We start from the raw sequence: 20395 nt of genomic DNA, 5'->3' as shown, positions 1-20395 counted from the left end.
AAATGGTCAATTGACCCCTTAAGGAGTTATTGCCCTTTATAGTCAATTTTTAACCATTTTTTCGTAAATTTTTGTAATCTTTTACAAAATCTTCTCCTCTGAAACTACTTGGCCAAATTTAACCAAACTTGGCCACAATCATCATTGGGGTATCTAGTTTAAAAATTGTGTCCGATGACCCCGCCCGATACAAGATGGCCGACATGGCTAAAAAATAGTACATAGGGTAAAATGCAGTTTTTGGCTCATATCTCTGAAACCAAAGCATTTAGAGCAAATTTGACGCGGATAAAATTGTTCATTAGGTCAAGATCTATCTGCCCTGAAATTTTCAGACCAATCAGGCAACACGTTGTTGGGTTGCTGCCCCTGAATTGGTCATTTTAAGAAAATTTTGCAGCTTTTGGTTATTATCTTGAATATTATTATAGATAGAGATAAACTGTAAATGGCAATAATGTACAGCAAAGTAAGATCTACAAATAAGTCAACATGATCAAAATTTTCAATTGTCCCCTTAAGGAGTTATTGCCCTTTATAGTCATTTTTTTACAATTTTCATAAATTTTGTAAATTGTTGTAAATTTTTACATAATATTTTCCACTGTAACTACTGGGCCAAGTTCATTATAGATAGAGATAATAGTAAGGAGCAAGAATGTTCAGTAAAGTAATTATAAGATCTACAAACACATCACCATCACCGAAACACAATTTTGTCATGAATCCATCTGTGTCCTTTGTTTGATATGCACATAGACCAAGGTGAGCGACACAGGCTCTTTAGAGCCTCTAGTTTAGATTTATTCTTTATAAAAGGTAGTGACTCACATATTCAACAAAAATATAATTTTCATTTGCTTTCATTTCAAATAAATAAAAAAATAGCATTCAATTCTATAAATTCCAATTTATAATATTTACCACGTACAGTTTGTCTCATAAACATGTTGAAGGTTAAAAATGCTTAAAAATACATGTAATTTTATGCAAACATTATTTAGGGGCAAAGCACGCCTTCGGGTGCAGGATTTTCTTGCTGTGTTGAAGACCCATTGGTGGCCTTGAGCTGTTTTCTGGTCTTTGGTCGAGTTGTTGTCTCGTTGGCACATTCCCCGTTGCCATTCTCAAATTTATTGTGAACAAAAAGTTATGATTTCACCTATAGCTACAAAAAATTATTTTCAATGACATGAACATGATGCTTTACCACAATTTGTGAAACTGCAATATCACTAATTATCATGATTATTGGATTCTAACTGAAACATGTGAAAGTAAATAAGAAGAAAAACTTACAACTCAATCACTTAAAGGGAAAATTCACGATTTTTTACTTATCAACTTATTATGTTCATAATACCATAAAAAAACATATTCACCGAGTTTTATCTGGATATGAACACTAATAAAGAAGAAAATTAGGAATTTAGAATTTCATTTATTCGAAATTCCTGACTTCTGTGACGTAGTTTAAGTCTAATTGCATGCCGGGAGTGGTTTTAATCTCATGTTAAGTCTTGTTCGTTAATCATCTAATAATGCAATTTAAAGCGCATCAACGACTATTTTGCATATCTATTAACAACAAGGAATTATTTGAATCTGGAATAATTTTGAATTCTGGAAAATTGATGAGAAATTTATGATGAAAACTAACCCAACTAAATAGGGTTAGCCATGCGCGCATGGCTAAGAGGGGTTAGTTAGTTCATACTAAAATGATAGTGAAATTAAAATTAACATTAGCCATGCGCGCATGGCTAACCCTATTTAGTTGGGTTAGTTTTCATCATACATTTCTAATCAATTTTCCAGAATTCAAAATTATTCCAGATTCAAATAATTCCTTGTTTAACCAACTAATAACTAAGTGAGTAAAGTGACCAGCCATGCAAATTTTTAAATCAAAATGTACGATTTATATTTTACGGATTTCTGATATGATTAATTATTGCAATAAAAGTAAATCATACAATAGAATATTTTTATTAATTTTTTTCCGACGGATATGTTGAACAAACATTTATAACTGATATTGTAATAAAAATGCATGTTTGTATTCTCACCTTTTACTTCAGTCGAGGATTTGTCTTACTATACATGCTATACAAATTCTTGCTTCAGTCTAGCAAACATTTTCCGCTAGTACTGTGTAAAAACAGTGTGTATTACACTGACACTACCTGGTAAAGGCGTGATTAAATTCACGATAATTAAAAGATTAGCATTATGTAATTTTAATCTTTTGATCTTCTCTAGAGTGTTGTTTGGCCTCAAGGGTTCACCGTTTCAGGTGTGAAACACATAAAAAATAATGTAGGAATATGGTGGCAAAATACCTGAATCGCCGTTAAATTTTTTTTTAATAAATAGGTGAGTATTTTGTTGTAACATCGAAATTCTGAATTACTTTCAATAAAATAGTTCTATAAATAAAAATGGCCCACTAAAACGAGTGTATAAACCAAAAACTGTACTATTTTCAATTATCATCGGTAATCTTGAATATTTAAATGTGCAGAGAAAATTATATCAGTTACATTAATATAGTTTGGTCAGTCCAAAGCGATTTACATTTACCTAATCGGGAATGCCCTTATTGAAATATTTTAAATCTCATAATGTATAAATACTATATCTATTTGACCAACGATGTTTAAAAAAAATTAACAGAATTAATCTAACGTCAACTTTCCTTTTTTGAATGGAGGCAGACTGGCGGAATAAATTTTCAATGTGCTTTATATCTTGTACCTTTGCAAGACTTACCATTCATTCATAAACCAGAGACATATACACACACATATATGTGTTTCTAAAATGACAAGAATACTAAAGCAGACAAGCAGTATATTCTTTAAATTTCTGTGATGATTTAATACCAAGAAAGGAAAAAAATCCCGAAATTAATTTGATGCTCAATATTTTTCCTGGAAAATATTCACATCCTCATTTGGTCTGAAAATAGGATGTGAATTTGGTATACAGAACATACAGAAGTGTGAATTTCATAAAACCAAGTTATATCAGAAACCATTATAAATGTGAACCTGTATACGTAAGACCTCATGGCACGTCACCTAACCACATACCGGTAATATACAAGTAGCTATGTTATACCTTAATCACTACCAATACAGAATGTACCAATGCAAAGAAAATTCTGATGATTGTGAAGCATGACCATTCATGATTTTAGAGGAGTCTTAGGTGGGGGATTGTCGGAACGATTTAAATTCTGACTAGATTTTTTTTTCTCAATTTATATCACTGAACTAAAAAAAAAGAAAACTACGTCCAAGAACAGAATTCTTCTTGTAAATTCATAAATACAACGTTCTTATTTTGTAACTTTCGAAATCCTATAGTTTGTGAGACTTTTTCTACCAGATATGTGACTTTTCGTATTTATATTTTCTCTTATATTACTCTCATTTAATATTTTATGCATAAGTGCAATATTGGGAATGGTTTATTCCCCCACAAGCTAAGTAAGTAAATTAATCAACCCCCTAGCTGATCAGACGTTAATACAACTACTATCAGTCTATTTGGAGTGAAGTTTCTTTATTTCTTCAAATATAGGCTTTTTGGGGATCATTAGTGTACGTCCAGTAGCATATATATAACATGCATGTCGGAGCAGAAACATTGACATAAGGTACTAATAGAACCATGTTCACATTATTTTACATTATACCCAACAATTGTGGTGATGACGAATTTCTTAAACTGTTCGAGAACAATCTTATTGAAATATAAATCAGTGATTTTACTATGTCCATAACTTCGATGAACCGAAGCAAGTTAGATATCGACCTGTATTTAATTCAGATTGGTTCTGGATGTTTCTTTCTTATATTCAATATACATGTTTATATTTTAAGTTGCGGCTATCTATAGTTCCGTAACTTTCTATCTACATGTAGGCAAAAAAAAAATGATCAACAAGTGCGTACATTTTTGTTAAATAAATATTTATATGTTTCAAAATGTCCATAATTATTGACATCGAGTATATACTTACATTTTCCCCGATTTACCCTTGGAAAATATGTAGATTTTTATCAACCGCAAAATTTTTTTGCGGTCGTATATTGGTATGACGTTGGCATCGTCGTCGTCGTCCGAAGACACATTGGTTTTCGCACTCTAACTTTAGTTTAAGTGAACGGATCTCTATGAAATTTTACCATAAGGTTCGTTACCACAAAAGGAAGGTTGGGATTGATTTTGGGGGTTATGGTACACTGTACCAACAGTTAAGGAATTAGGGGCCAAAAATAAGCATTTTTGTAACTTCCAGACATAACTTGTGTGTTAGTGTATGGATCTCTCTGACATTGTACCACAAGGTTCCATATCACAAAGGGAATGCTGGGATTGATTTTGGGGGTAATTGCCTCAAAATTTCAGGAATTACAAATGTAGGGGCCAAAAAAGGGGCAAAAAACAAGCATTTTTCTAGTTTCATGACAATAACTTGTGTGTAAGTGTATGGATCTTTCTGAAATTGTACTACAAGGTTTCATATCAGAAAGGGAAAGCTGGAATTGAGTTTGGGGGTAATTGCCCAAAACGTTTAGGAAAAAGGGGCCAAAAATAAGTATTTTTCTAGTTTCAAACAATAACTTGTGTTCAAGTGTATGGATCTCTCTGAAATTGTACTGCAAGGTACCATACCACTAAGGGAAGGCTGGGATTGATTTTGGGGTTAAATGCCTCAAAATTTTAGGAATTAGGGGCCAAAAAGGGGCATAAAACAAGCATTTTGTAACTTCCAGACATAACTTGTGTGTTAGTGTATGGATCTCTCTGACATTGTACCACAAGGTTCCATATCACAAAGGGAATGCTGGGATTGATTTTGGGGGTAATTGCCTCAAAATTAGGACCTAATTTCTATTTCAAAAAACAACGGCAGACATTATCTGTTAACAAAGCTCTGTTCATTACCGGTTAATATGTTAAATAAAATTTTAGAGGATTGCAATACAATTTCATATAGCAGTCCTAAGTATGAAATCGTTCAAATTATAATGGCATATTGTTATTCTAAACTGTTTCCCAAAATTGATCGCCCTGAAGATCATAAAAAACAGTTTATTAAAATAAAGTATGTCAATAAAGGTTTTGATTTTGTAAATATTGCCGGTATTTTTAACGACCATTCTGTTAAAGAACAAATTCCGGGATATTTTGATAATACTGAGCTCCCTCTTATTTGTTATATTTACAAGAAATCTACCCGGAAATTTGTGTTTAATTATAGCCAATTGTGTAAAGATGTTAATATCAGTGAAAATACACCTACTTCATGTAATTGCAGTAATTCCGAATACATTTATGGACCCATTTCCCATGTTATAACAGGAGATCTTAACATCGTTCAAGACCGAGAGTTAAAATCATTCCTCAGTAAAGGACCTAAATATCGTCCCCCGTCAATAATTAATTGGAATGAGTGTCGTAATATCATCCACGACTCACTCCAAACTTACTGTCTGAAATGGATAAAACGGGAAAAAGCTGACAAAAAATCTTTGGACTCTTTTTTTAAATCAGTAATGAACATAGTTGATATACGTATTCAACATTTTAAAGAACATTTTACTCTTAACAATAACCACAATAAACCTATTTCTCGTATCAAACATAAACTAAAAGAACTTGCCAAGGAATTTGTTTTTGTCCCGGCCGATAAAGCTGCTAATAATATTATTATTGTTTGACGTAAATTTTACATTGAGGTTCTGAAAAAAGAAATCACCAATTCACCAACATTCCAACTGACTCCATTTTCAGAAAACGACATCTGTAACAAACATAAACTTTTAGCTACCGCTTTACAAACAGAACCAAATACAATGAAAGTCCCAACTATGTATTGGCTTCCGAAGCTACACAAAACACCTTACAAATATAGATTCATTTCGTCTTCAAGCCATTGTTCCACTACTAAATTGTCTATTCTTCTTACCAGTACACTTGGAACAATCAAAAACCTGATAATAAATTGTTCAAATAAGGCCTTCGAAAATAGTGGAATTAATTACTTTTGGAGTGTCAAGAACTCGTTGGAAGTACTTGATAAATTGCATGCATATATTGGTGATTTTGAATCTGTTCAAAGTTTTGATTTTTCTACCCTATATACCACATTGCCTCACATTCTCATTAAGAAAAAATTCACACACCTAATTAAATGGGCATTTAAAAAGTCAGAATGTGAATATATATGTTCAAACTCTTTTAGGTCATTTTTTAGTAGCAATAAACAAAAAAACTATGTCAATTGGACATGCTTTGATACTATATATGCCCTTGAATTTTTACTAGATAACATTTTTGTTCGCTTTGGAGATTCCGTATATCGTCAGGTTATCGGAATTCCAATGGGGACTAACTGTGCACCACTTATTGCGGACCTTTTTTTGTATTGCTATGAGTTACAATTTATGACAAAAATCAGTAAAGACCCATCGAAACAACATCTGATACACAAATTTAATAATACTTTTAGATATTTGGATGATATTTTGGCTCTCAATAATGACGACTTCAGTATGTATACTAAAGAAATTTATCCTGTTGAACTTACTTTAAATAAAGCTAATACTAACAATGACCACTGCCCTTTCCTCGATCTTGATATCTATATCATTAACGGAAAGCTTAATACTAAAATATATGATAAAAGAGATGATTTTTCATTTCCTATCGTTAATTATCCATTTTTAGATGGTGACGTTCCCTTGTCACCATCTTACGGTGTTTATATATCTCAACTTGTACGATTCGCTCGTGTATGTAACAATGTTTTAGATTTTAACGAGAGAAATTTATGTATTACTGAAAAATTATTACACCAGGGTTTTCGATATCACAAACTAGTCAAAACATTTACTAAATTTTATCATCGGTATAAGGACATCATTCGTAAATATAGCTCAACATGCAGACTTCTTATACGTTCAGGTATTTCACATCCATTTTTTTATGGAAATATTCTTTATAAAGCACAAAAATGTCAGTATTCACCTCTGAAACTAACAAAACCTTTAAATAGACTTATTAAGAAGGGATATAGTTACGATACTGTTGTCAGGTCATTAAAGATTGCATATTTTGGCGTTAATATTGATTCACTTATAGGGTCTTTGCATCGGCACTAAACACATTTATTTAAAAACCAGTTGTTGGCATGACACGGGTTATGTTCTTCTCATATATGTTATGATGGTATGATACTAAACCCCTAAAGGGAAGGATTGTGCCTGATATTCATATGATGAAGACATAATCTTTCAATCAGTTTAATTGAAGTTTGGAGCTGGCATGTCAGTTAACTGCTAGTAGTCTGTTGTTATTTATGTATTATTGTCATTTTGTTTATTTTCTTTGGTTACATCTTCTGACATCAGACTCGGACTTCTCTTGAACTGAATTTTAATGTGCGTATTGTTATGCGTTTACTTTTCTACATTGGCTAGAGGTATAGGGGGAGGGTTGAGATCTCATAAACATGTTTAACCCCGCCGCATTTTTGCGCCTGTCCCAAGTCAGGAGCCTCTAGCCTTTGTTAGTCTTGTATTATTTTTAATTTTAGTTTCTTGTGTACAATTTGGAGTTTAGTATGGCGTTCATTATCACTGAACTAGTATATATATTTGTTTAGGGGCCAGCTGAAGGACGCCTCCGGGTGCGGGAATTTCTCGCTGCATTGAAGACCTGTTGGTGGCCTTCTGCTGTTGTCTGTTCTGTGGTCGGGTTGTTGTCTCTTTGACACATTCCCCATTTCCATTCTCAATTTTATTTTTCTAGTTTCAGGACAATAACTTGTGTGTAAGTCAGTCAGGGGTACTACTTGAACAAGTAATCTTTATTTACTTGAAGAAGTAAATAAAATATACTTATATAAGTTAATTATAATGTTTGAATAATCTCCCCTTAATTTTCTCAAAAATTTACTTGTACAAGTAAATTTTTTTTACAATCCCTCAAAAATTCTCAAGTTTTGAGATGTAAAATCATGCCTTTAACAATTTTTCTCAGGTTAGCTCATAATTTTTGATAAGAGTTCAATGTTTCATCTCATTAATTCAACAAAGAAACTGATTGCGCAAAGATCTTAAGTATTTGTGCAAGGCCTTCAAAAATTGCTCCTTGGAGGCTTGTAAATGAGCAGTGTTCTGAAGATAACAGACAAATGAGATTTTCATTGTCCATGAAATTACACTTAAATGATTAGTAAAGACATCTGCAAAGGACAGACAATTCAAAATTCAGTTAGAGCAAAGAAGTTCTAAGAATTCAAGAAAAGAAGATAGGATGACTTTTTTACTTGTATAAGTAAAAAAATCTGAATGTCTAAGGGACATAAATAGGCCAAAAAATAATTGACCTATACAAGTAAATAAAATACACTTGTATAAGTATCCTACAAATTTACTTATATAAGTATATTAATATTTACTTCTTCAAGTAAATAAAAATTACTTGTACAAGTAGTACCACTGACTGTAAGTGTATGGATCTTTATGAAATTGTACTACAAGGTTCCATATCACAAAGGGGAAGCTGGGTTTGAGTTTGGGGGTAATTGCCCTAAACCTTTAGGAATTTGGGGCCAAAAAGGGGCCAAAATTAAAAAAACAAGCATTTTTCTAGTTTCCAGACAACAACTTGTGTTCAACATGTTCAAGTGTATGGATCTCTCTGAAATTGTACTGCAAGGTACCATACCACAAAGGGAAGGCTGTTATTGAGTTTTGGGGTAATGAATCATAAGGGGGTTCAAAAATTTTGGGGGGGGGGGTGATTTTTATACGACTGCAAAAATATTTTGGGATCGTATAATGGTATGATATTGTCATCGTCTGTGTCGTCGTCCGTAGACACATTGGTTTCCAGACAATAACTTTAGTTTAAGAATATGGATTTCTATGAAATTTTTTAAGAAGGTTAAATACCACAAAAGGAAGGTTGGGATTGATTTTGGGGATGATGGTCCCAACCGTTTAGGAATTAGGGGCCCAAAAAGGGGCCCAAAACAAGCATTTTTCTAGTTTCAGGATAATAACTTGTGTATAAGTATTTCTATTGCTCTGAAATTGTACCACAATGTTTAAAACCACAAGTTGAAGGTTTGGATTCATTTTAGGGGTTATGGGGCCAACAGTTTAGGAATTAAGGGCCAAAAAGGGGCCAAAAACAAGCATTTTTCTAGTTTCAAGACAATAACTAGTGTGTAAGTGTATGGATCTCTCTGACATTGTACCACAAGGTTCCATATAACAAAGGGAAGGCTGGGATTGAGTTTGGGGTTAATTGCCCCAATTATGTAGGAATAAAGGGCCAAAAACAAGCATTTTTCTAGTTTCCAGATAATAACTTGTGGGTAAGTGTATGGATCTCTGTGAAATTGTACTACAAGGTTCCATACTACAAAGGAAAGGCTGGGATTGAGTTTTGGGGTTATTGCTCCAAGGGGGGCTGCAAAAAGTTGAGGGGAGATGGGGAATTTTTTACCGAATTTTTTTAAGGGATTCATATTTTTTTTTCAAAATTTCGAATTTTTGAAAAGTATCAAGAAGAAATCTTCAATTGCACAGTATTGGGCAATGGATTTATAAGATCTTTGACCACATTTATTTTGTGTCAGAAACCTATATTATGTCAAAAATTTGATCACAATCCAAATTCAGACAGTATCAAGCTTGAATATTGTGTCCAAATTTGCCACAACTGTTCAGGGTTCGACATCTGCGGTCGTATCAGGCTGCGCTCGGCGAAGCATTTTATTTTTCCTTTTTTTCCTTTTTTTTTTCTTTAAAATTTTCCATTTTATATTGGTTATTTCTGATTTATATATAAAAGCAAATAATAATGATATGATTTGAATAGGTAAATTAAAATTTTTTAAGTTCTTAGACCACATTCATTCTGTGTCAGAAACCTATACTGTGTCAAATATTTAATCACAATCCAAATTCAGAGCTGTATCAAGCTTGAATGTTGTGTCCATACTTGCCCCAACTGTTCAGGGTTCGACCTCTGCCGTCGTATCAAGCTGCACCCCAGGGGAGCATTTTATTATTTTATCAAATCTTTTTTTGGAATTATTTAGATTTTCATGAATATCATTCTTTACACCAGAAATGTTATTTGTAAACAAGCCTATGAGTTTAGTAATGACTATAGTATATCACTATAGGACACGCAAGACAAAGATGTATATTACACCTGATAGTTTTAAAATGGAAAGTTACAAGTTATCGGCCGTGTACACTGATCAATACCCTCAGAAGTGAAGCAATGCATGAACTTGCATTATGTAATTGTGTAACATGAATTTTTTAGCCCAACAGGAAATCGCTTGAATACCTGGACGTGTCACCTCACAATACCGCTGGAAATAATTCCTTTAGCCATGCTGGTGATCAGATACAATGTAAGGGAAGGTCCGAATTTATTTAAATAAGTTTATTACATAAAACTAAAAGAATTATGAACAAATTAGATTTTCGAAAACAATCTTACATGGAACATTTATTTTTTATTTGAACTTTGACTTTTTAACTAATTCCCATTTAAATTTCTTGTTTCAAAAACGACAGACCATAGTTATTTAAAAAAAATAATTACATTTTCCGTATCAAGTTAGTAAGGGAAGGTTGCACAAACATGTATATTATAATCATTTTTGTGACCCGGTTAACTGTTTATGCTTTCCTTGTCGAAAATAAAACAACCGTACGCTTGACAAGATATCGACACTCAATTACGACTACGTTAGGTTACTGCTGGTTTTGGTCCTTTGTGGTTTATAGATATCAAGTGGTTTTGTAAACCGGGAAGATGACAAAATGCCCGCATGCAGAGAATTGATACTCTCAATTTAAAATCGATGGTGATCTCTTATCTAGCAGAATAAAACTTTTAATATTTATGAATTTGTGCTTTTTTATACATAATGAACATAATGTCAATTTTTCATTTTTGTGCGAAGTTTCCCTTTAACTTATTTTTTTTTTTTTACAGAAATGACTATAAACATTACTTTTACTGTATATTTCATGTATTTCTTTATCTGAAATGTGAATACTGAATGAACCAAATGTTTAGTGCATGCCCTTCTAATTTGTATCATTTTATCTTAAATGTTGTGTAAAGTTTTGCATGAAATTTACACTTTTTCATTTGTTTTTACTCACAAAATTGTATTTAAATAAAATTTTTTTTGATTTGCACAAAATGTGTTTTCATGATACTTTATTGTGAATTTTGTTGTAAATAAAATACAGTGAACTCATCATTATTTTTATTGCCACACTGTACTAATATTGTATATATATATGCAAGTTTGTTCACTTGATCAGCCCTCAATTTAGGCTATTAAAACAGTCGTCTGGGGGACCTATAAAGCCTCCAGGCGACCTTAATTTCATTATTGGTTGCCATTTGGCAACTGGTACTATTTGGACCTGGCGATCGTAAAATTCGGGATAATCAACCTGCCTCTGGTCGTATTTTATTAAGTTTTATTCACAGCCATACGAGTGCTTGAATGTATGCTAAATCTTGAATATGATTTCAAGCATTTTTATACGACCACGGTCATATATTGGTATGACGTTGGCGTCTTTGTTGTCCGGCGTCGTCTTTGTCGTCCGAAGACACATTGGTTTTCGCACTCTAACTTTAGTTTTAGTGAATGGATCTCTATGAAATTTTACCATAAGGTTCAATACCACAAAAGGAAGGTTGGGATTGATTTTGGGGGTTATGTATGGTACCAACAGGGGCTAAAAATAAGCTTTTTAGCTCACCTGACCTGAAAGGTCAAGTGAGCTTTTCTCATCACTTGGCGTCCGTCGTCCGTCGTCCGTAAACTTTTACAAAAATCTTCTCCTCTGAAACTACTGGGCCAAATTTGACCAAACTTGGCCACAATCATCATTGGGGTATCTAGTTTAAAAAATGTGTCCGGTGACCCGGCCAACCAACCAAGATGGCCGCCATGGCTAAAAATAGAACATAGGGGTAAAATGTAGATTTTGGCTTATATCTCTGAAACCAAAGCATTTAGAGCAAATCTGACATGGGGTAAAATTGTTTATCAGGTCAAGATCTATCTGCCCTGAAATTTTCAGATGAATCAGGCAACCCGTTGTCGGGTTGCTGCCCCTGAATTGGTAATTTTAAGGAAATTTTGCCGTTTTTGGTAATTATCTTGAACATTATTATAGATAGAGATAAACTGTAAACAGCAATAATGTTCAGCAAAGTAAGATCTACAAATAAGTCAACTTGACCAAAATGGTCATTTGACCCCTTAAGGAGTTATTGCCCTTTATAGTCGATTTTTAACCCTTTTTCGTAAATTTTTGTAATCTTTTACAAAAATCTTCTCCTCTGAAACTACTAAGACAAATTTAACCAAACTTGTCCACAATCATCATTAGGGTATCTAGTTTAAAGAATGTGTCCGATGACCCCGCTCGCGAAACAAGATGGCCGACATGGCTAAAAAATAGTACATAGGGTAAAATGCAGTTTTTGGCTCATATCTCTGAAACCAAAGCATTAAGAGCAAATCTGATGAGGATAAAATTGTTCATTAGGTCAAGATCTATCAGCCCTGAAATTTTCAGACCAATCAGGCAACCCGTTGTTGGGTTGCTGCCCCTGAATTGGTAATTTCAAGGAAATTTTGCAGTTTTTGGTTATTATCTTGAACATTATTATAGATAGAGATAAACTGTAAACAGCAATAATGTTCAGCAAAGTAAGATCTACAAATAAGTCAACTTGACCAAAATGGTCAGTTGACCCCTTAAGGAGTTATTGCCCTTTATAGTCAATTTTTAACCATTTTTCGTAATTTTTTGTAATTTTTTACAAAAATCTTCTCCTCTGAAACTAATAAGACAAATTTAACCAAACTTGTCCAGAATCATCATTAAGGTATCTAGTTTAAAAAATGTGTCCGATGACCCCGCATGCGAACCAAGATGGCCGACATGGCTAAAAAATAGTACATAGGGTAAAATGCAGTTTTTGGCTCATATCTCTGAAACCAAAGCATTTAGAGCAAATCTGATGAGGATAAAATTGTTCATTAGGTCAAGATCTATCTGCCCTGAAATTTTCAGACCAATCAGGCAACCCGTTGTTGGGTTGCTGCCCCTGAATTGGTAATTTTAAGAAAATTTTGCAGCTTTTGGTTATTATCTTGAATATTGTTATAGATAGAGATAAACTGTTAACAGCAATAATGTACAGCAAAGTTAGATCTACAAATAAGGCAACATGACCAAAATTGTCAATTGACCCCTTAAGGAGTTATTGCCCTTTATAGTCAATTTTTTACAATTTTCATAAATTTTGTAAATTTTTGTAAATTTTTACAAAGTATTTTCCACTGTAACTACTGGGCCAAGTTCATTATAGATAGAGATAATAGTAAGGAGCAAGAATGTTCAGTAAAGTAAGATCTACAAACACATCACCATCACCAAAACACAATTTTGTCATGAATCCATCTGTGTCCTTTGTTTAATATGCACATAGACCAAGGTGAGCGAAACAGGCTCTTTAGAGCCTCTAGTTCTAGTTTCCATACAATAACTTGTGTTCAAGTGTATGGATCTCTCTGACATTGTACCACAAGGTTCCATATCACACAGGGAATGCTGGGATTGATTTTGGGGGTAATTGCCTCAAAATTTTAGGAATTAGGGGCCAAAAAAGGGCCAAAAAACAAGCATTTTTCATGACAATAACTTGTGTGTAAGTCTATGGATCTTTCTGAAATTGTACTACTAGGTTCCATATCACAAAGGGAAAGCTGGAATTGAGTTTGGGGGTAATTGCCCAAAACGTTTAAGAATAAGGGGCCAAAAGGGGGCCAAAAATAAACATTTTTCTAGTTTCCAGACAATAACTTGTGTTCAAGTGTATGGATCTCTCTGAAATTATACTGCAAGGTGGTTTTCGCACTCTAACTTTAGTTCAAGTGAACGGATCTCTATGAAATTTTACCATAAGGTTCAATACCACAAAAGGAAGGTTGGGATTGATTGGGGTTATGGTACCAACAGTTTAGGAATTAGGGGCCAAAAATAAGCATTTTTGTAACTTCCAGACATAACTTGTGTGTTAGTGTATGGATCTCTCTGACATTGTAACACAAGGTTCCATATCACAAAGGGAATGCTGGGATTGATTTTGGGGGTAATTGTCTCAAAAATTTGAGGAATTAGGGGCAAAAAAAGGGGCAAAAAACAAGCATTTTTCTTGTTTCAGGACAATAACTTGTGTGTAAGTGTATGGATCTTTATAAAATTGTACTACAAGGTTCCATATCACAAAGAAAAAGCTGGGTTTGAGTTTGGGGGTAATTGCCCTAAATGTTTAGGGATATGGGGCCAAAAAGGGGAAAAAAAACCAAGCATTTTTCTAGTTTCCAGACAATAACTTGTGTTCAAGTGTATGGATCTCTATGAAATTGTACTGCAAGGTACCATACGACAAAGGGAAGGCTGGGATTGAGTTTGGGGGTGATGAATCATAAGGGGGTTCAAAAAATTTGGGGGGGGGGATTTTTTTTTCCTTTTTTTTTCTTTAAAATTTTCCATTTTAAATTGGTTATATCTGATTTATATATAAAAGCAAATAATAATGATATGGTTTGAATAGGTAAATTAAAAAATTTTAAGTTCTTAGACCACATTCATTCTGTGTCATAAACCTATGCTGTGTCAAATATTTAATCACAATCCAAATTCAGTGCTGTATCAAGCTTGAATGTTGTGTCCATACTTGCCCCAACTGTTCAGGGTTCGACCTCTGCGGTCGTATCAAGCTGTGCCCAGCGGAGCATTTTATTATAAATATTAGATTTTACGTTTCCGAGTTATAAGATTTTATTTGTTTATAGTCTGACAACAGATTTACTAAGTATTGTGCAACAGCACAGTGTATTGCACAACAGCAAGAAATCTTTCATATAACCAATTTCAAGTTCTTTGACTACATTTATTGAGAAACCTATAATATATCAAATATTTAATTACAAATACAATCCAAATTCAGACCTGTATCAAGCTTGAATATTGTGTCTATTTTTGCCCCAACTTTTCAGGGTTGGACCTCTGCAGGCATATCCAGCTGCACTCAGCGAAGCAGTTTATTTTTATTATTGTAAGAAGAAATTTAAATGATGGCTATAAAGGACATCTATGGCTACTTTAAATTTCTTTTGTATTAATCATCATCAAAGCCAGAACTTCCTAATTCTGAGTATGGAGGCACAGATAGAAAAGGAAGCAGTGGACTTTAATTAGCAACTGTCTTTATTATTTGTTTTCTAGGTCTAGGAATATTGATACACCTCAAAACAGTGGACCCATAACCTACCCACCACAGTCATTTTAGTCAAGATTTTGATTTGTGTATTTTAGGTCCGGGTATGGAGGAACAGCTGGCACAGGTGGACCCCCACAACAGCCATATCAGTCCAGTAAAAGGCTTCAACAGACACAAGCACAAGTGGATGAGGTACAAACAGTCCATGTGTTCAGTTAGAACATTTTGTAGAACTTGTAGTATTGTTTTATTATTCAAACAATTAAAATGATTTCATGTCTCTTGCCACACTCTGACAGAAGCATGTAACCCATGGGCGTCCTTCTGTCATCAAACAGTTTACACACTTTCTTATTATACCTGTTATTAGTCCCCTACCGACCAAGTCGAAGAGGACTTTAGGTTTGCACTCTGTCTGTCTGTCCATCCGTCAGTCCAGCAATTCAGTTTTCCACACTTTTTTTCTTCAGGCTTGAAGATATTGATTTAATATTTGATATATAGTTTTATCGTGACAAGTAACAGAACAAGTGCGAATTATGTTTCTGTCTGATGATTTTATGCAGAGTTATGGTCCTTGGGCTTAGAAAATTCACTCAAATAATCAGTTTTCTGCACTTTTTTTTGTCATGTTTGAAGATATTGATTTAATAATTGGTATATAGTTATATCATGACAAGTTACAGATCAAGGTCGAATTTTGTTACAGTCTGATGATTTTGTGCAGAGTTATGGTCCTTGGATTTAGAAAATTCACTCAAATGATCAGTTTTCCTCACTTTTTTTTTGTCATGCTTGAAGATATTGACTTGATATTTGTTATATAGTTTACACCATGACAAGTTATAGATCAAGTTAGCATTTTGTTTCAGTACAATGAATTTTTAACTGGTAGGGGACTGTATTGCCATGCAATACTCTCAGAATGCTTGTTTGATTTATGTGTTCATCTCTCCTGGTTGTGCAGCTTAACCAGATTACTTTATTTTATTATGTGTTTGTCCTTCTGGTTGCAGGTACAATCAAGAATTTAAATTAAAGTCTATCCTGGCTGTGATATATATATTTTTTTATAACTTTAAACTGCCAAAAAATTGTGAGAGCAAATCTGAAGATCTGAAAGTCATCTGTTCGATCAAGTTGGTTTGACCTTAAGAACACAAATTTTTTAAGAACTACATGTATAATGCTTTTGTACTCTATACTTAAATGATAAAACCTTTATTCCAGGTTGTCGATATCATGAGAGTAAATGTAGACAAAGTTCTGGAGAGAGACACAAAAATCTCAGAGTTAGACGACAGAGCAGGTAAATGAAACATTTAACTGTTATAAAGGTGTAGGTTATTTTTCATAAAAAAAAAAACCCAAAATAGATTGGTGGAGTCACTGGAGAAGTAGAAAAAAATGTCCCCAATCTTCTACTTTCAATTACTTTTGCCTTTTTTGATGTGTGAGGTATATATATGTGAGACATCTAGTCTGTAGGTTTGTATGTATATATATATATCCTATTTTTAGAGGGACCCCAGCTGACCCTTATACATATATGAATAAAGTTAAGAAAGTATATGCTCATGGAAGATGGGACATATTATGGTATAGTAATGTCTATACATCTGTCCATCACACTTTTTACAATGAATCAAATTGGCTTTGATCAATACATACTCATGTATTTTTTAAACAAAATTAGGATTGACAGAAGAAAGCTCTCTTTCAATTTTTAAAATTTTTGGCATTGTTCCAGAGTTACAGTGATTTCCTCCAAACTTTACATTACTGTTATGGTTGATTAAAAGAAGCTTCCTTTTGATTTTTAAAAGCATTTACTTTTATTGTCATCAAAGTATGGCCATTTTGAAATAGAGTGCACATGTTTTTCATTCTATAGTTCTTTCAAGATAGAGTAAAAGTATGCATGGTTTTGCTTGATTTTTGTAATGAAAATTAATAATTTAATGGAAAATTCCTCAAACACAATATTAAAAGGCACAGTAGTTTGTAATCACTTAACTTTAAAAGAAAATGATCCGCTAACAGTTATATAACACAATTCATTTCCGTGCGAACTGATACATGATTTTCAGCGCCCTCTATCCGGCAGAGTCCTCTCAAAGATTGTATTGACAGGGTATTGGAATACAGTCATTAATCTTGATCCGTCTTATGACCTGATTAAAGGGTACAAACATGATTAAAATTATTTTTTATGAATAAAATTTTGTTTTAAAAGAATCCCTTACTTGTTTATATAATATGAAAATACTTTTGTTGAATTAATTGGAGTGTCATATTTGTAAGACTTACTGTTTTAGCAGATCTGCAAAGTCGCGTTTATTTCCATGTGGTAATTTGTGGTATTGAGATATATATAGCATGACCGAACTGATTCACTATGTTCGGTACCTCATATGAAAACAGTTTAAAACAAACGAGATAGATTTTGACATTTTCTGTAAAAGAATATGAATGGATACGATCAAGAATATATAATTAGGAAGAGTTTCAATGTTTCATATAGTTTAAACATGGCACTATGATAGAATTGGGTTTTAACAAATTGTTTAAAAGAAAAAAGAAAAAAAAAAACAAATGTCAGGTGGAATAATTATATGTTATTTCTGTGTAAGGTTCTACTTTCATTCAAGAGTCATAAGGGAACGAACATTTAACTCTGAGGGTGGGTTGGGAGGTGTTTTAATAAAAATTAATTATCTGATTCACCTGAAGAAAAAAATACTCAAATCAGAGAATTTGGAAAAATATTCTGATTGAGAGTTATCGCAATTATATTTTATGTTAAGTTCTTAGAAATAAGAATAAGGAAAATCTGATGGTTTACTATCCCAAAGAACTCAGTGGCTTAAAAAGTTTTTTGTGCAGACCAAACAGTCTGCACAAAAAACTTTTTAAGCCACTACATGTAAGTTAAAAACAGGACATATATATACAAGTCTACAGACTAGAGGTCTCACTAGTATAAAATTTAATTTGTGACTTGTGATAACGGAACTAATAATTATAATTCTTAGTATATGGCAAATACTTTTACCAGGGCTATCACACTTTGATTTTCTAGTTTGCTGGTCTACAGTTTCTGGACTTTAATTGTCAGATTTAAGTAAAATTTTCACTTAATATACCACAACTTGGGCTTATTTGGATTTATATACTGGAAACTTTACACAATTGTTGGAATCAGTCAACATAGCAAATAAAGAGATTGATAAAAAGTTCGGATATATGTCTTTGCAGAGTTATTGGACTTAGACCATTTCTGGTTTGTCATTCAAGAGTTATGGGACTTTTAAAAGTCATAATTGCAACTATATTAATCGCCTATGGTTATGTTTTTCTACAGAGCCATTTTATTGCTTCTGATTAAATGCCTTCAATTTTATTCTTGCACCAATTTTAATATGCACAATCAGGTTATATCATGTGCTCTTGGCACAGCTGTTTATTTTTAATTTGACCAACAAGAAAATATTTTTGCCAAGTACAAATTTCATTCTGTTATAACTGACTTTCAACACTAGTTGTTTTCAATTGCGGATGGTAGACTGGTTCTTAACAGAACAAAATTGGCTGCTGCCAATCCATAGCATAAGAAGTTGAAAGAGATAAATTTATAGGTATTTCAACCAATTTGAAATGAAACATAACTATTAATATTAAAAGTTTTTAACTTAACAAAAGATTGATTTAAAGATTTGAAAAACTAAAAGATTACACACTTAACAAATTTTCTATTTTTCCTAGCTACTTGTTCTCAATATTATCAGGTTCAATTTTTAAACCAATCAGAACAGACAAAATATCTTATAGTAAATGCCATTGATTTATTATATTCATGCTTTATAATATTGAAGCAGCAGTATATAACTAATACTTCATACATTTGGTCAATCTCGAGGGTTTTTTAACTAGAAAAAATACAGTTATTAAAAAAGTGAAGTAAAGCAGGTGGGTAGCTGCCATTAATTTCCGTCCAATACTGATAAACTGTTCAAACTGTTTGCTGGCCTGTTCAAATGCTTTTGATAATTCCCTTTTGCCATTCTGGAGTATGGTCCTTGATAGATTTGAAAATGGCTCTTTATGCCCTTTATATGCAATACTTAATGAACTATGCAACCAATGCTTTCATATTTTGATAGGTTGTAAGTGATGACAAAATTGAGGTCAAGTTCAATATTGTCAATTTTAACCTTTTTGTTCAGGACATATCATCCTTGATAGATTGGAAAATAGGCACATAATATGGCAGGTCAAACAAGCCTGAAAGCTCAATACATTAGAATTTATAAATTTCATTCTGGCTAATGGTAAAAAAGGCTAGACTTTGTCATTGTTTCCAAATAGTAAGCATGGTATGAATTTAGTTAGGGAGATTTTGATGAAGTTTATTTATAGTTGGAAATGCCATGGTGGTGATGATGAAAATAAGAAGATGTGGTATTATTGCTAATGAGACAACTCTCCACCAGAGACCAAATGATGTTGAAGTTAACAATTATAGAACACCATACTGCCTTCATCAATGAGCAAAACCTAAATGTCACAGCAAGCTTTAAAAGGCCCTGAAATGACAAATGTAAAACAATTCAAACTAGAAATTTAACGACCTGGTTTTTGTACAAAATAATAAATGAAAAGCAAATATGACATACAGCAACAAAAACTACCACTGAATTACAAGGGACAGGCACATACAGAATGTGGTGGGGTTAAACATGTTTGCTGGCCTTGTGCCAAACCCTCCCTCTAATCTGGGACAGTGGTGTGACTGTTTAAGATAAGTTTATTCTGGCTATAATTGACAGAATGAGAATATATTGATATATGTAGTAAATGTTAATCATGTTTTCAGAGGCATTACAGCAAGGAGCTTCACAATTTGAAGCAAGTGCAGGGAAATTGAAGCGAAAATTTTGGTGGAAAAACTGCAAGGTATTAAAAATAAATTAATTTATACTAAACTGTACATTAAGAAAATGTTTTATGCTACAATGTA

The 20395-nt window shown here is 33.0% G+C and overlaps 2 protein-coding genes and 1 long non-coding RNA gene across 22 annotated transcripts in view; 2 read left to right on the top strand and 1 right to left on the bottom strand.

Moving 5' to 3' along the window:
- Positions 1-20395, top strand: part of LOC127720585 (synaptobrevin-like) — a 70509-nt gene that overhangs the window by 5859 nt on the left and 44255 nt on the right. For all 13 annotated transcript variants that reach the window (XR_007990882.1, XM_052227247.1, XM_052227258.1 and 10 more), the window contains 3 exons: positions 15471-15567; positions 16606-16684; positions 20252-20331. Coding sequence is in view for 12 of the 13 variants with exons in the window: in XM_052227247.1 (XP_052083207.1) it covers positions 15471-15567; positions 16606-16684; positions 20252-20331 (256 nt within the window). In the remaining variant the exon portion in view is untranslated. The remainder of the gene's footprint in view (positions 1-15470; positions 15568-16605; positions 16685-20251; positions 20332-20395) is intronic.
- LOC127720580 (microtubule-associated protein futsch-like) overlaps positions 1-20395 on the top strand; it is a 338813-nt gene that overhangs the window by 303354 nt on the left and 15064 nt on the right. The gene's annotated exons all lie outside the window — the stretch shown is intronic.
- LOC127720591 (uncharacterized) lies at positions 8825-15443 on the bottom strand. Its single transcript, XR_007990888.1, has 2 exons — positions 14759-15443; positions 8825-9961 (listed from the first exon to the last, which is right to left on the bottom strand). It is a non-coding gene; the product is annotated as an uncharacterized LOC127720591 (long non-coding RNA).

This window comes from Mytilus californianus, unplaced genomic scaffold (assembly GCF_021869535.1).
Source record: "Mytilus californianus isolate M0D057914Y unplaced genomic scaffold, xbMytCali1.0.p SCAF_11, whole genome shotgun sequence".
In the NCBI taxonomy this organism is placed as follows: domain Eukaryota; kingdom Metazoa; phylum Mollusca; class Bivalvia; order Mytilida; family Mytilidae; genus Mytilus; species Mytilus californianus.
This window is presented reverse-complemented; position numbering and strand designations above follow the sequence as displayed.